Source organism: Caloenas nicobarica, chromosome 1, assembly GCF_036013445.1.
Source record: "Caloenas nicobarica isolate bCalNic1 chromosome 1, bCalNic1.hap1, whole genome shotgun sequence".
NCBI lineage: Eukaryota > Metazoa > Chordata > Aves > Columbiformes > Columbidae > Caloenas > Caloenas nicobarica.
This window is the reverse complement of record NC_088245.1, coordinates 138,930,337-138,947,950: the sequence shown is the minus strand read 5'-3', so window position 1 is coordinate 138,947,950 and position 17,614 is coordinate 138,930,337. Positions and strand designations below refer to the sequence as shown.

The window sequence follows — 17,614 nt, the reverse complement described above, 5'->3', positions numbered from 1 at the left end:
TGATCAACGGTGGTCACATTCTTCAGGGGGAATGTCTCTTATCAGAGTGGGGTTGAGGTTGTTAAGTGTTACACTGTGTTCTATGCACATGGTGATTCTCTGCTTTGTAACTACAACGTAGCTTTTCCTTCTGTCTTACAGTGTTTGCTCTCTCTTACTGTGGTACCCAAAGGGGAAAGAGACTTTGGTAGAAGAGCATATTGTCAACAGCATGCAATAATTTTGCAGCAGAAAGATGTTTTAAGGCTTTTCTACACAAGAGTTATTGAGGGGAAAAAAAATCATATGAATTTAAAGACAAATCACCCTTTTGAAATAACTCAGCAGATGAGATTGTCAGACTTTCAAAAATAAGGTGGCCCTCCAGCTCTTCAGCTGCTTGTCATGGGTTCAGGAGGAATTACTCTAATCCTAAAATGTAACCATCTCTTCGTCATAGGTGTCTACCAGAGCAAGGTTATTTGTTGTTCGTTCTTAATTTCTGTCTTTTCTCAAATTGCAGTTTTAATGTTTCTATGTTTGAAAGGTCAGAGGTTAGTGGCTTACTCTTTATTTGCTCAGCACTGAATGCTTCAGCTGATACTTATCTAGAATGACCAGGCTGGTTGTGAATTGCTAATGAGCTGATTAAAAAGGTTGAAAGCACTTCTTAGTAGAATTTAAGTCTTGCCTTTGTTTTTCATTTGTGCTTCATAATGAGTAAATTATGAGGTCTAAAATAGCTTCTTACATTATTTTTGTGTATCTTCATTATACACAAATGAAACTATTTAAGTTCTTCCCCTGCCTTGGTAGTCTTACTAGAGATTTCACATTTTTCTTGGAAGTAATTTATTATGAAAATGAACACCAAAAAAGCTGGTATAAGACATTCCAGGCATTTCTGTTAATACTAATTTTAACTTAATTTCAAAACTTTTAATGAAATATCTATGAATGGCTAACTAAAATTCCTTCCACTTAGCAGAGAAAGTGAAAGTTTACAGATTAAGATGTTGCCTTTTAATAAGTCTCCTTACACCATGGACTTCTAATCTAGACAATTCTAAAATTTTAACCAAAGAGAATCTAAACAAACAGGAGAAACTTAAGCAAAACTAACAAAACTCTCAGCATTTCATCAACAGAAATTGAGCTGCTACCTCCTCCCCTTATGGTTGGTGTTCATCTTAATTAATACAGATCAGTGCAGGGAATTCGGTAGGGAACTGTTAACATCCATGTAGAGCCAATTAAAACATTTTATGAATACAAGGCATACATTAAAAAACACAAATTTGACTTGTACTATATGGGTTAAAGAAACTAGAAGGCTTTGTTTTCCACAGTGCATATCATGTAGCCATTTTATACCTTATAAATTTGTTATACAATATTTCTATTCTGACTTGATAGCATTTTATATTGATGACTAGTCTACACAACGATGTTATTGCTAAGTGCAAGCATTCAGAATTCTTAAGGGGGGAATCTCCACATTCACTAACAGAAACCCCTGCCTTTTATTTGAATGTTTAAACCTGTATTCTGAATTTCTTTTAAGCTTGGAGCTTACTTTGTCATGTTTAAGATCACTTACAGAAAACATTTCTGGTCTTCAGAAGTGTAAACAAATCGGGGAGGGATGTTTTGTGGGTTTAGGTTTTGTTTTGGTTTTGCAATGAAATGAAGAAGGTTTAACATACCTGTTACTCAAATACAAGGCAGACGATAACTAGGAAAAAAGAGTCTTATGACAGCAGTTACTCCAGTGAACGTGAATATAGAACAATACTGTTTGATAACATCTTTATACATTTTTCTGATTCAACAGATCAGATGAAAGTGTTTGTATCTTTGATATTCTTCCTTGCTGCAGCCACTAGGATGCTTAAGTCTGAATTTTTTTTATTGAGAAAATATCTGTGGTGTTTCTTTGTGTGCCTGCAATCACTTATATTTTGTCTTAGCTTTCTGTAGCTGGGGTGGGTTTCACCTAGAACAAAAATGAAAGCATTATGCTTTTTCTCTAAACCAAATGCCTTGAGGATTTAATTTCCTGAGCTATTTCAAAAATGTTTATTTCACAATACAAAAGCAAAGATGTTATCACTTAGTCCTGACATGAAATTGTCTGAGCAATTCAGAGTACAGGGATGCACCACAGTTCATGACCTGTAATTCTCATTTCTCAGTAATTTCAGACTGTTCTTGAGTACTGTATCCATATATCCCTAGCAACATAGCCACTCAGCTTTTTAACACCTCTTTCCTCATGTAATCTTAGTCATTGCTTTCTTTTGCAGATGAGGTCTTTTACTTATCATCATTGTCCATCTAGAAGTTGTTCTTTAGCTTAAATAATAGCGCAGTTAACAAGTTATGTTTTTTCTTCCAAATTTTATATTAAAAAATAGAAAGAGAATGATTTGTGAAATATTTATTTACCTCCTGCGACTACAGTAGCAGTTTATCAAGTAGAATGCAAAAAGGAGCTAATGGAAAGAAAATGCTTTCAGGTAATAACTCAGGGGTTTATGTGTTAATTTAATAGTAATTCTCATTTAGATCTGGGTGTAATTCTGACTGCTCAGCTGTTGTACAGAACAGAATAGGATTACCTGGTGTGGCTTGTGCCAGAATTCAGGGATCCTCAGACTACTTTTTTTGTGCCTATCTCTGGTCTTCCCAGTTTTGAGAATTATTTGTGTAGCAGGCTTTTGAGAGAGCACATGTGGTTACATTCTTCCCAAGAACATATGGAGGAGATGCTGGGAGCAGAGCAAGGACTGTATTCAGGAGGTATCTGAAGTGGGGTCTGAGGAATTGAGTGGCATGGCTGAGGTGTTGTGCTTGTGTGGTGGTTTGTGGGTGTGGTGACTTTTTTCTTTTTTTTTTTTGTCAGAGACTACTGTACTGAGTTACTGTTCCTCAGTGAGGGCTTGAGACAAGAGGCAGTTTTATTTGGAGAGTGGAGGTCTTTGTGTTGTTACCAGAAACGGTTTCTGTCTCAGAAGAGTTTGTCTGTCTTCTGTTGCAGAACTCGTGATGCTTCTGTGTTCAAACAGGACTAAAAACGCATTGGTTTTTTTGTGTGTGTGTTGTTTGTGTTTTTTTTTTTTGTTAAGATGGAGTTGCAATGTAGGCTGTTAAAGCAGTGGCCTGTGAAGGTGATTGTGAGCAAGCAGCAATGACCCAGCTCTAGATCAGGCTTGAAACATCTGAGTTTCCAGCAGTTTTATTTATTCTTTCCTTAAAAAAAGTCAGCTGTTAATCACTGTAGTGAGACTTCATCTGTTTATATATGTGTAGATGTATCAAAATGCATATGTACATTCACATGTGTGCCTCTGTCTCTTTAAGAGTAAAAAGATTAAAAAATGGGAAGGAATCAATTGTGGTAGAACTGGGAAGATTAGATATGAAAGAGTGAAGAGGAGATCTTTTTCCAAATATCAGGTTAGAGGAATGAACAACACAAGTGGAGAGATAAGGTATAGTAGAATAATATACTTGCCTTAAAGAGTAGTTTTATTTTGTCTCTTTAGTACTACAACAAGTTTTCATGCATCCAGGATGTGTATGTGTGTGTTGTGGGGGGCCTCTGACTGAGGGAAGGATGTCAGGAGGGGAACTTCTTTCAAATAATCAAAAGAACTTGAAACTGTGGTTCTTTAGTACGTGATATTTGGTCAATGGGGGCTATACATAGCATCTCATAGTGGTAGAAGGCAAATATAAAGCAGGAATTTTTTTTTAATACTGATTTGATCCAACTGCAGAAGAAACATTGCTTGGATACGTTTAGCATCTTTCTTTTGTCTTTCATGCCAGCTCTATGTGGCCACTGAAGCCATCCTCATTGCATTGGTGGGTGCAACACCTCCTTACCACTGGGATCTCCAAGAGCTCTCAGCTAATCAGAGCCATAGCAACCAGTCAGCAAGTGAGCAGAGAGCTTTTGGGCAATGGCTTCTGACCGCCAATGGCAGCGAGATGCGTAAGCACGTACACTTCAGCAGCAGCTTCACATCAATAGTCTCTGAGGTAAGCCTGAAATGTGTTTTGCTGTCTCATGTCAGAGTAGTAAATTTTATTGGGTCAGTTGTGAAGGACTGGATGTACTGCCCCTTTCTCCTATATTTATGTGTTTTGATTAGCGAATGAAAAAGGTACTGCCTCCAGGCAGAGAACAGGTAGGCTATTAATATCTTTACTGACAATAGAAACTAGCTTTATTTTGCTATGTAGATCTTGACCAAAATTCTGCTTCAAAACTTCACACCTTTTCCATGTGGAAGTTGTGTTGGATCCTGTAGCCTGGTTCCACAACTGAGCTGGAATCATGTCATTCATTGTACTAATGTGCTGAAAATCCTTTATGGACCCTGAGTTCTTTCTGACCACCTCTTTTGATTCCCTTGCTGAGGTCAAATGCATGTAGTGCATCCGTCAGGCAGTTAGTGAGCAGTGGAGGAACTGGAGAGAGGATGTGGCTTCTGCAGCCTTTGCAACTGCAGATATGAGGGAAGGCATGGGCAGTGAGGAGTCAGGTGGACAAAGCAACTCCCCCCATTCTATCCCAAAACAAGCTTTAGCTTTATTGCTGTGGCCTCTGTTTTGTCATCTTTCGTGGTCTAGCCACAGTCCCTACAGAAATTATTTCAGACTCTGCACTGATGTGCGCAACACCTGCCCTTCCTGGGGCTTTCACTATCTGTTAATGTCAAATTGTTCTGTGCAGGAGGCCTATTTAAGTGCATCTGTTACAAGACAAGTTTTAGAGCTTTACAGTTGAGTCAAGTGTAGTACCCTTTGATAATTCATGGCTATTGTCTGGAGGTGTTAATGCTATCTGAATTAGTCCTGTAAAGCACTTAACTTCATTGGCTATGAGCATCTTAATAAAAACTACCAGCTTTGGAATAGTACTAAGCAGTTGTGTACAACAGGCATCGCTGCTTATTCCAGTAATAAAAAGGATATGAGTACTCATGCCACTATTTAAACTAAAATCCTAATGAACAGTATTTTAAACATTATTTAAAGCTCAGCAGAATTCTAAAACTTTCTCTGGGATTGTTCTCTTTTGCTTTTTGATTTATCCAAGAATCTTTTATTGTTTTAAACTTGACAAATCAGACATTTTTGTGGAGCCTAGCAGTGTTTTAGGACATAAATTTTGTGAAGATTCTTGTGCTTTTTAGTTCAATAGGTAAGAAATGCAGGTAAAGAATTATGTTTACTTGAAAAATGGGGAACTAAAAAAAAAAACCCAACCAAACGAAAAACCCCAAACTTCTCAGTAGATGTTCATGTGTATAAAATCTTGTTCCTTCTCCCATTCCCCACTGTTAAAATACAGTTTTTCTTCAAAATTGATTAGCTGAATATGTACTATGTTTGGAAGTTATGTGCTAAATACAAAGATTTTAGTGAAATTGCACATATGAGAGATCTCTTCACTGGCTGACTTCATTACCAATGTGTAAAGAAGCTTTTTCTACATTTGAGGAGGCCGTTTTTGATGCTTATCTTGTGGCATCACTTACTAATAAAATGAACATTGCAAATTTACACTGAAAATTATTCTGATGTAAAAAAAATTGATTTATGAATATGAAGCATACATATGTAACATGCTTTATGTACAAGAGGAAAGCCTTGAGCCATTTAAAGGGCTTCTTGGCTGTTGAGATGAATTTGCAGAACAAATTTTGCTTTGCAACCAAATCATCCCTTAATTCATGAATGGGAAGCATCTAATGTCACTGAGTTTGTGTTGGCAGCTTTTTTAGTTTTTATACAAAAAGTTAGGGCATGATTCTTATAGCTCTTATAAAACAAACTGGCCATGTTATTTCAAGATAAAATTAATCTCATATGCTATTATTATACAAATGTATTTTTCTGGGAATTGTTCTTAAGATCTAGAGAAGCTTGAAAAGCTGATTTGTGGTCACATGATTAGTTTTAGAATTGAATTTTATCAGTCTTGATGCTTTATGGGCACATTACTTACCATAGCGGTAAACACCTCACCATTAAAGTGACAATTCAAAATGAAGCATATACTGAGAGTAAGCAAGTTATTTTCTTGGAGCTTCTGAATGATTTTGTTTTGTTAGCTCCCTAATCTTGGTGAGGTTTAATTGCATGGCTCTATTCTCATGGTGAAATAGTTTATAACTGAGCTTTGAAATAATATAAGCTTTGCTGGAAAGGATATCTAATGGGATTTTGGTAGAAGAAGAGAAGATTATGAGGAGAAGATTAGAGTGTTATTGCAGGGATAATGACATAATCACCAGCTTTACCAGCATAGGAAGAAAAGTTGGGTGTCACTAAAGGAAAACATTGTCTCAAGAAGCAAGAGGTGTAGAAAAAGAAAAGAATACAAGATGTGGAGTTTTTATAAAATGAAATAACTTTTGAACAGTGAGAGCATGGCATATTTTCATTCTACAGTTTTGGGGGGGCAAAAAAAATCCTCTCAGGTTCAACCTGAGACACTAAGTCTGTAACAATGTATCATTTGAAGATCAGGTTTGTATTCGGAATTGAGAAGAACTGGAAATGACACAAAATATACTGTGAAAAAGATGAGTATTTGCAATACCAGAAAACCTGTCTAATGCTACCAAAGTGTTTCTCAGTGACAAGGCAGTTCATAAGGAAAAGCATATGCGGGATTATCTTTGGACATAAACCACAATTTCTGTTTTTGCGTAGTGTGCCTACATACTGCAGTGACTTATGTCAAGAAGTAGGAATGAGTCTATTTAAGCTAATAGATTCATGTGAGAGAAGGCAATAAAGGGGAGAGTGCGAGATGGCTCCAAAAATTACAGTATTCTGAGGGATCAGTACTTGATTTCAGAGTCAAAGACTACACATGATTTGGGGCAACTCTGTAATTGGTTAGTACCACCTCGTGAGTTTGAGAGACAACAGTTGTGTTTTGGTGACTATTTGACACCGAATATGATGTTTAGCAGGTTTTATGCAAAGTTGGACCTTAAAGTATGTCAGCCCCTCCAACGGTTAGCTGTTGGTGAACTGCTGAACTACTTGGCTTCTGGTTAATTTGCCTGTTTGTTTGTTGTTTTTTTTTCCCCCACCCAGTGGTTTTTAATTGGAAACACCTCGTACAAAGTCAGTGCTGCCAGTTCTTTCTACTTCAGTGGTGTGTTTGTTGGAGCAATCTCCTTTGGCCAGCTTTCAGATCGCTTTGGGAGGAAGAAAGTCTATCTCACAGGTAACCACTGCCACCTAACAAAATGAATGAAGTAGAGGTGTTGTGTCTCTGAAGATCAGTGGCAAGAGCCCAGTTTCTGCTAAGAGCATGATATGCAGCAGTGAATCACATGCTGTAATTTTAATTTTGTTTTTTCCTTCCAGTATACTTCAGGAATATAATTAGGGACAATAAATTATTATTTGACTATTCAGTCACCATCTGAATATCTGAGAGGTGTTCTGGATTTAGGAATCATGCCATAAGGGCTAACACTCACGCATGTCATGCTTGTGGGATCTCCACAGAATGCAATTAATATTTCTAGTAATTTGTTATCAGTGTTCTTACATGTATAACCTGATACAAATTTGTTGCACCTTTTATCTCCCATCTGCATGATTTAATTTTTATGTATTTGTGATCCTCATGGTGTTTTAAAGCTCATGGGCTTTTTTGCTGTTCCTAGATTAAACAACGTTTGGAACTTCGTGTTTTGTATATGAGTTTATGAAGTTGAGTGTCAATAGATGAGCATGTACAATTAAAAAATGGATTCTTTTTTTAAAGAAACCACATCATTCAAAGCAGATAAAGGTGGGCCTGCTATGCAGTGCAAACTCCCCATGTACTATCCCCTGGTAATGTTTCTCTTCTCTGGTTTGTACAGACTACTTTCCAAGAATGAGGGGAGATATTTGGTCATGTATTTAATCTGTGGCTTCTATATGGGGATAAATATCAAGCCATTTTTACTGGAGCCAGACAGTAGTTCTGAGTACATGAACAAAATTGCCTACCGTGAGCTGAATTTGAAGATTTAGTATGGCAAATTATGTATCAGAAACCACTCCTTTTGTGTCCCCCTCTTTTATGATGTTGACCTTAGGAACTTAAATTTCTGCTTAAACCTGTGGTGTTGACTGTGATTACTTGGGAGAGATGCCACTGAGCATCAAGTAAGGATACTGATAAATTATTCTGGTTTTCGTTAGTACTCTTCTGAAATGAAACCTCTTGCCTTGTTTTCCAGGTTTTGCTCTTGACATCTTGTTTGCCATTGCAAATGGACTCTCACCCTCATATGAATTCTTTGCGATCTCTCGCTTCTTGGTAGGGACGATGAATGGTGGGATGTCACTGGTGGCCTTTGTTCTACTGAATGAGTGTGTGGGTACTGCCTACTGGGCATTAGCAGGTAAAGTATGAGTGCCAGTGTCTATATTGTCAGAATTTATAGATTTCAGTCCTCACGCCAAAGCTAACACCATAGCAGTTGTGAGTTTAATTCTGCTTGAGTGTCTGTGTGACCCTAGTCTTTGAGCCCTGCTTTGTTTAATATGAACCTTAGACAAGTGCAGTAGGTAAATTGGAGCCATTTACATTTCTGGTTCATTCAAGTTGACAAAGGTCCAGTGAAACATCCTCTGCGAATGTTACACAGCTAAATACTCATCCAGGGTTCATGATAGCTAGACTCTGTCCATCAGAACTTTGGACTCTACTAAACCTAAACAGAGCTTAGTGTTTGTTTGTATGAAAGCTATCTATAAATTCTTTCATTCCTGGCAGTTCTCAAAAAGAAATCAAAAGTGTTTTTATATAATGGAAGATGAGACAACTATTGTTTATATGTTAAAAGAAAAGTTGTCCCATGTGGTAATCAACCTTGGAACAAAACATACAGATGCCCTTAACTGTCTTGGTTGCTAGTGTTGAAGCTGTCCTTCAGGTATGTTGTGTATAAATCATACTATTACAGCTCTGGGGCCTGACTTAGTGAACTGTGACAAGTGCCAAAGAAGTGCTATGCCAAAACTGTTTTAAAACAGGATATCTTGCAAATCATGAGAGCTACAAATGAATACTATATATTCCTTAAAATATCAGTTTTCCAATGGTTTGTGGTGTTTATTTTTACACATAGAAAGCTGAAACATATTTGGAATTACAAGACTTAATTGTTCATGGGGTGTTGGTGGGTAAGGAAGATGTAAAATGGTGCTTCCTGGACTTGTATTGATCTTTGCAATCAGATGTAATACTTCTCCCTTGCATGGATGAAGGACAGAATGTTCTTTGGTGAAATAGCTGTGGTTTTGCCTGTATGATTGCCTGAATTTTTCTTAATGAAGTGTTAGTTTCTGTCTGATCACATGTGTTGAGAGCTATTAATGTTCTTTAAAGGAGTGATAAAGTTTTGTTTCTAACTGTATTTTAGGATCTATTGGTGGCTTGTTCTTTGCTGTGGGAATTGCCCAGTATGCTTTATTAGGCTACTTTATTCGTTCCTGGAGGACTTTGGCTGTTGTGGTTAACATGGAAGGAACAGTTGTCTTTCTTCTCTCTCTGTAAGTTATATTTCAAACTGAGTTTTGTCAATAAAGATGTCATAAGTAAGAAAAGAAAAAAAAAAACCACAAACCACCACCAACAAAAAATAAAAATAAACAAAACCAACAACAACAAAAACCCCCCATGACCAACAAACCCAACAGCTTAGTCAAGGTGCTTTGCTAGAATGGTATGAAATCCTGTAACTAAGGTATTTCTCTCAATCTCTACCACACCATGTTCTGTGCTTGCTTTAAATAGCAGTGCTGCAGTATTTGAGAATGTAAGTGTACATTGTACTGTATATGCATTGCTATTGTAGATGGGAACAGCCTCTAGCGTGGTATAAAACATATACTATTCTTTAGCTGGTATATGTAGATGATCTAAAGTGTTGTCTGGTATGCTATAAGAGACTATATATACATGTTAAAAGATAGAAAAATTTTTTTGTCATTATGTGACAACAAGATGTTTTTCTTATAATTGTGCTTACACATTAGGAACAGCATCAAAATTGCTTGCACATAGTCTTAAAGGTGACATGAAAAAGAAAAAATAGGCAGCTTCCTTTTATTTTTCAAATGTGAATAGGAAAGAATAGCAAGAAGGCTTCTTTATTAAGGTAGTAGGGGTTTTATGTTTGTGTACTTCAGCACTGAAAGCTATATGATGCAGCGTGCTCTTCTTATATACTCCCTGACAGCAGAACCTCAATAACTGAAAGGAAGTAACTTTAGCTGCTGTTTAAAGTTAAAGCTTTTTTTTTCCTTCCAATATCTATTTAACTTCAGTAACTAACTTTTTGGATAAAGCTCTTTGCTGAGGAGTCAACACACAGTTTCAAAGGAAGCATCAGAATTCAAGGGAAGTTTTTAGAGGCTGTTCATGAGGTGAAGACCAGAAATGACACTTCTGATATTTCAAAACTTAAAGTGGTATTTGGGGCCTTTGGGAAAGTTTAACTTTCGGATTGATCTGTACAATTTTTTGAAGTGCTTTATGCTTGGGACTTCAGAGCTGTGCTCAGAGCCATATCTTACTGTAATAAAGGATTTTTTATTCCAAACTTCACACTGCCTCCCTCCATCATTGTTTAAAAATTACTCTGTGCAGGAAATGCCATCATATTTTTTTATTAAGGGGAAGAAAATGTGTTCCTTTCTAAGCTCTTATTTTATAAAACCACAGAATTGCTTTCCTTTAAATTTAAAGGGAAAATGTCACTTCTGGCCAGAGGCAAAAATCTTAAAAAGCTTCTGGCAAAAGGCTAAAGTTTAAATTAGTTTTGGGAATCTGAAAGTAATACAAGAAGACTTGTTTTGTAGGCTATGTTGGAGTTATAGACCTATCAAGTGAACAGTGCACGTGGGGAGCAAGAGCATGACCTTTCCACAGCCTCTGCCTTTCTGTCTACAGGAGAGAATTTGGGAAAAAGTTGGAAAATGAGGAACAGAAGGCAACTAGTTAGTGTTACAAAAACATCTTGTGGTAACTTGTAGTAATGTGGTGCCTCCTTATTTCTGAGTTCTCTGAAGAGGGAGTCCTAATGATACTGTAATTTGTACTAGTGTGTGTGTGTGTGTGTGTATATGTATATACTCAGTATAATTTCTTAGTATCTAAATTACATATGACTTATGTTCCCTTTCCTTTCAGTGTGCTTCGTCTCTGTTTCAGTAAGTGAATTCTATGCCTGAAGGGTTGTTTGAAAAATTCTTTGTTATACTGAAATGTATTTCAGCCTTATTTCCATAGACAAGTCCAGCCTTCTGGAAGAGAAAACCCCTAAAGCTGTCTGTGTCTCTGTGTGTTTCAGATTCATTCCAGAGTCCCCACGCTGGCTCTATTCACAAGGGCGGCTGAATGAAGCAGAAGATGCCCTCTACCTCATTGCAAAGAGGAACCGCAAGCAAAAGTGCACTTTTTCATTAAAACTCCCAGCAGAGAGGAGCTCCAGAGAGACTGGCAGCTTCTTGGATCTGTTCCGATATAAGATTCTCTTGGGACGCACCTTGATCATGATGTTTACCTGGTACTTGAAATACTTTGTATGCCCAGCTGTGCTACTGTTGCTTCTTTAAGTCTTTGAGAGAATATGTTGCTGAGAATTGGCTTATCCTGCAGATTGTACTTAGTCTCAGCCTGTACTACTAGGGACATGGTACCTAAAAAGGATCCTTGTATTATAGTATTTCCTTAGTACATTTGTAACGTGAAGCTGTTTTTACGATCTAGTTCTGAGGGCTTTTATCTTTGAATTTTTCATGCTTTTTAAGTCTCACATTAGTTGAGAACTATCTTCCTTTCTGATCCTCAAAGGTTGCTGAGGTTAGTGAGACAGTCCCCCTCTTTGGCCTAGTGCTGTGTGCCAGTACTTCCGGTCACAGGGATTATTCTTTGTTTTGTTTGTAAGGAGCCCATTAGCAGGTGGGTGGCCTACTTCATCTAATGAATGTTTATTTTCTTAAGGGAAGGTTCTGCCAGTGTTAGCAATTGCTGTAGTAACGGGCAGGAACACAGATGGGAACATGGAGCAGGAACTACCTCTAGTCACTAGCAGAAGTTTAACTCTCCAAAAGTGCCTGTTTTGTTTCAGGTAGCTCTGCTAGCCCTGAGGTCTTTTGCTGCCACTTTGAAATAAACCTTATGTATGACATGGTATGTGAGTCTTCTGGCATTACTGTTCATACAGTTGCTTGTATAATGTGTATGTTTGGGAAAGATGTATTGATTAAGAAAAGAACAAATGGCATTACTGTGTCAGCAGACAACACAAAACTGTTTTTTCGGTTGCTTTTCCAAACGCTTACTGCAGAATAGTTGATTTTTCTGTTCCCTAAATGAGAATTGCTGATTTCCTGCAGAACGAATTAGTGACCTGTTCCTTTCCTCTCTGTAAAGAAGTCAGCCAGTCGGGGTTACAAAAGAAAAGTAAAAATCAGAATCAGAGAAGGAGTAAATCTGGACTAGGGTGTAGGACTTAAAAGACGACAGAAATGACATCTGAACTGTTTGAGAATGGGTTTACACACAGTTGGAAAAGTATGGACTAAAGTGAAACCTGATAAAAATGAAAAGGACAAAGCCATCATTTCTCAAGTCAAATAACAAATTATGATCATATTTTAACTTTATTCTGGTTTATGCACATTCTTCTTAAGTGTAGTCTTAAGTTTCATTGAGTAATAACTCAGGAGTTGGGTCTGTGCAGAGACAAGATGGTTTCTTTACCTAGAAAGCATCATACACTTACAGCAAAACATTTTACATCTATCTTCTGAAACACTAAATATCATTTATAGTATATTGTGACAGACCAGTGCTTTGATTTGGCAGGCAAAACAGCAGCTCTGATTTTATTCTTTTTCTGTCTTCTGCAGGTTTGTCTGCAGTTTGGTTTACTATGGTCTTACCCTTAATGTGGGTGACTTAGGTGGAAGTATTTATGCCAATTTAGCCCTTTCAGGGTTGATAGAAATCCCAGCATACCCAATCTGTATTTACTTGATTAACCAAAAATGGTAAGTATGAAACTTATTAACGCATTCAGGGTTTGGTTTTGTTGTAATTTTTATCAAAGATAGGTTTCCTGTATATTGTGTCTCCTAGCTCGCATCTGTTGCGTGGGGCTTCCTGCTTCAATGTTACTACTTCATTATATTATCCTGGGAAATGCGTTTTTATTTGAAAGTGCCACTTGATATATCATTATTTCAAATAATAACAGTTTAACTTCTTCTCAGTAGCTCACTTATTAATGAGCTGTTTAAATCTGGCTCAGAGGTGAGGCTGATATATGTCAATCAAACCTGGCTGTGCTGACTCCATGCTAACGCAAGGTGCCATTCTTCCTACCTCTGTTGTATAAACCCCATTCTCACTGCTGTGTCAAAGCTATTGCAACTAAACTCAACCAAAGCTGTCATGTGGTTTTGTGTAAGTCACTGCGTGCACTAGTATTTTAGAGCTCTTGATTTGTATATTTAGTCTTTTCCTGAGTCATGATTCTCTGGACAATGTCGTTTACTTTTTGTAGAATTCACCTCCCGATTTCTACTTTACATGTCTCCCGAAGAGTTTTACAAATGTGCACGCACAGTGGGAAGCAAATCGAAACCCTAGAAATTGTCAGCCACTGCATAAAGGCTTCTTGGTGTTCATTTTGTTAAGAGTGCAGTAGAAGCTTGTTAAAAACAGTGTGAGAGGAAGTGTTTGAGAGATGACATTCAGAATTTCCAACTGCAAATAAAGAGGCAATGTGAATTTAGAGGACTCATTGCTCTGCAAACTACAGATTTAATGCAGAATAAAGCTTTGTTATCCTTGCACATCAGGTTTGGTCGGAAGCGGACACTGAGTGCTTTTCTGTTCCTGGGAGGACTGGCTTGTCTTATTGTCATGTTTCTTCCTAAAAAGAAAGGTAAAGGCTTCCTTTTGTTTCTGGAGTACATGATAAGAAGTTGTAAACACGGCATCCTACACACTAAGGATTTGGTGGTTGTCAATAGTCTAGGCTTATACCACATGTGAGTCTCAATTTTTTAAGCCAGAGAAGGCAATTTCCAAAACGTATTAGTAGCAACCTCCCGAAAACCTTAAGGAAGGCTTGTTAGAAAGGCTTGGATTTGAATGTTTGTCTTTGGATTCTGCCATTTACTTCTGATCATGTCAATCATTCATTTCTAGTGTTTCTGACTTAATCCCAAAGAATGATGTTTCTTGGGGTACCTGTTAGCCAAATGATAGGTCAGTGTAAGTAGTACCCATGGAACTTGTAGCTGTCTCTCCTAGTGAAAGACCAATGTCAAAAGGTCCTAAGAGTTGAATCTTGGAGCAAGTTTCTATCTTTTTCTCACTGCTCTATAATGCTCAAGGCTATGTGATTGTGGTCTTAGTAATATGGCCACACAATTTACAGCTCAGAGAGCATTATCTTCTGAAGCAAGGGGTCTTTACAAAAAACACATTTCATTTCACATTTCTTAAAGACACACTAATGGTAATTTCTTCATTTTCAGATGTTTTTCGAAATGATAGGAATAAAATTGCACAGTGAGCAATTTTTCTTTTGAAAACTAGATACAGAAATTCATGTCAGCTTGTAGGATTTGTTCATGTGTAACACCTGTCGTAAGGAGAGAAGGTGCTTCAAACATTTGAAGCATGGTTCAAAAAGATGTATACTGTCATCATAAATGTTTAATAAGTTGCTCTAGATGACAATGAATCCAATAGGTTAAACTTTTTTTTAAAAGAAGTGCAGCTGAAATCTCCAAAAGTATTCCAGATGCTAGAGCCTAGACACTCAGATATTGTGGTTAGGCTGGTACCAGTCATCAAGTAGTGTTTGCATATCAGTCCAAGCAAAACATGCAAAAAGAGATTTTTCAGAGGCCAGAACTGTCAGACCTCAGGAGATCAGCTGTGTGCTGAACTGCCAAAGTCAGGCAGGAGCAAAGTGCCTTAGGAAGTGGAATGGGTGACTGGCCAGAAGCAAGCGCCTGCTTCTACTGCCTTGAACTAATCATGCTCATTAATGGCTTATGCTGTAGCCTTGCTTGGCAAGTGTTTAATGTGTTCTGATATGCCTGGCATATGTGAATAAGCATTGGCCATTCTGACAAAACTGAGCTGGATGGGATACTTGGTATAGTTCTTTACAGCACCTTCCTGTCTTTTGTTTTCTTCCAAAGTAATAATGTTAGAAGCATGTTATCGTACTGTGGAACTGACACTGAAGAGGGCTCTTGTCACTAAAAAAACTTGCTTACTTTTGAAAAATACATCAATTACTCTTCAACTTACCAAGAGAACTAGTTTAGTATTTTATTAGTGATAGACTCAGAAAATGATTTTTTTTGTTTCAGCTTTCACGATGTTTATAGGATTTTTATCTTAAATTTCTAAATTTGATGTAGTAAAGCCTTAATGCAGGATTTTAATGCTTTAAAGGTGTCACTTATTGTAACACTGAGGACAAGGAAAGGAAAACTCGGTTGCTCTTTTTTCTGGTATTGAGAAATAGTTCCAGTCTGTAGTCTCGGGGACTGTTCAGTCATTTAACCCCATCTTTCTCTGTTGGATTATATTTAATTGAATTGAAAATATTTTGAGCTAGTAGCAAGTCTGCCATGGATTTAAAATCCTTTTTTTTTTCAGTGTTACATGGGGAATTTTCCTCTTTGTGCAAATTTGGTTGCACAGATAAAGGTAATAAATCTTTAGACACAGAATATAAATTATGTTGGATGATTTCTGACATTGCTGCCTAAAAGAAGGCTCCTTGGAGTCTCTTGAGTTTTGAGGGTTCTCCTGAAGGTACAGATCACCTCTGACAAATACTGTCCTTTAATAGAAAAATGCTCGGCTGTCATAGCAGATTCTTCAGTAGATTCCTTTTCACTCCATGCTGTTGTGTGGTTGAAATGATTAGAGAGATGTATTTGAGTGCTTGACAGCCTTAAAAGGGTCGCATTTTCTCTATCAGATACTGGAGTGTTTGCAGTGGTGAATAGTCGCTCTCTGTCTTTGCTGGGGAAACTGACAATCAGTGCTGCATTTAACATTGTCTACATCTACACATCAGAACTGTATCCCACAGTGATCAGGTAATACAAGTTAATTTTAAGGTCTTGATTTTTCTGGTTCTTTTACCTGATATCACCTTTTACTTCTCTGTTACTTTTTTCTATTAACTATACTTTTTCATTTGAGATTTTCAGTTATTATGTGATTATCTGTAGGTTTATATGCTAAATTTCTTCCTTTATCCTGTTCTCATTTTCTCTTCCCACAAATTTGCAGTGCTCTCCTGAGACTAACCATATTCTTTATGCAACAATAAAATAGTCCTTTGGCTGTTTGGTATGCTCACAGCCCTCTCCACTCAAGAGGATAACAATGGTATTGCTGATATTTTTTTTCTTTTTAATGAGTGATATCTAACTTTTTCAGTGTTTTATAAACCAGACAACTCTATTAAAACATCCATACTTGCTTAACCAGCAACACTGAAGATGACTGCTCAATAAGCTTTGTAAATGTAACTTGATGCTTCATAGGCCATATGTAAGCAACAGTAATGTTTCACTCAGTAGAGGCAGAAGTACCCCCTGCTTGTGCTGTCAGAGCAGACAAAAACATCTATCTTATGCTTGCAATTTTTAATAGCTATTTTAACCAGTGAAACTATACTGTGATGTTTTTCATGGGTGGGCAAATCTGCTGACAAATAGGATTTGGATAAAGGAATTTAGCTGAAGTTTCAGGCAGAGACAAGTTGTATTAGCTGAAATCACACTTTTTTCACCTTTTTATATGTGTATGTTTGTTAGAATTCTGAATGTGCAGGTGATTTTTGCTTCTCTTTAAGCACAAAGCATATGTATTAATTCCTGTTTAGGGATGCTTCCAGTTACATTGGACTTTGCCAGTTAATGTGGTCAGGGTCATGACTGAGATTTTTTTTTTTTTTTTTTTCCCTTGCTCAATGACAGTTTTCTAGTCGTAATATCTCTCCTATGCAGATGTCACTGATTAATGACTTTTGTTTTCTTAGGAATGTTGGAATGGGTGCCTGCTCCATGTTTTCCCGTGTTGGTGGAATCATTGCACCTTTCGTCCCCTCATTGGTTTGTCTGAACTTCTCACTGTTATGTATATCTTTGTTTGTGGCTCTGATGTATCAGAGGCTTACAGAGGTGGGAATATTTTGGATAAATTACGTATATAAACTGAGATACGGAAATCGCATGTCTTAACAGTATCGTGGTAGGCCAAAGGCATTGCAATATAATCTGTGTGATTAGACAAAAATTCAATGTCATTTAGTTCAGAAGGTGTTTTAGCCCTGTAATAATTTTGGGACTTAGCTAGTGGACTTCAGCAATATAGTGATTTCAGAATACCCAAGGTGGTGATACCCAATTTTAAATGCTAAGCAAACAATAGCAAAACCGCCACGTGGTTAAAAGATCTGTTGCACCAAGATAAAGCATGTGGGCTCAAGAACACTTTTTTTTTTGACAGTAAATCAGTTTTACCATCAATCCACTTCATGGA

At 37.2% G+C, this 17,614-nt stretch overlaps 1 protein-coding gene across 1 annotated transcript in view; it reads left to right on the top strand.

The window, feature by feature from the left end:
• Positions 1–17,614, top strand: part of SLC22A15 (solute carrier family 22 member 15) — a 34,480-nt gene that overhangs the window by 10,423 nt on the left and 6,443 nt on the right. The window contains exons 2-10 of the mRNA XM_065649303.1: positions 3,814–4,026; positions 7,105–7,237; positions 8,250–8,414; positions 9,438–9,567; positions 11,370–11,585; positions 12,934–13,074; positions 13,888–13,973; positions 16,041–16,161; positions 17,112–17,184. Coding sequence (XP_065505375.1) covers positions 3,814–4,026; positions 7,105–7,237; positions 8,250–8,414; positions 9,438–9,567; positions 11,370–11,585; positions 12,934–13,074; positions 13,888–13,973; positions 16,041–16,161; positions 17,112–17,184 — 1,278 coding nt within the window. The remainder of the gene's footprint in view (positions 1–3,813; positions 4,027–7,104; positions 7,238–8,249; positions 8,415–9,437; positions 9,568–11,369; positions 11,586–12,933; positions 13,075–13,887; positions 13,974–16,040; positions 16,162–17,111; positions 17,185–17,614) is intronic.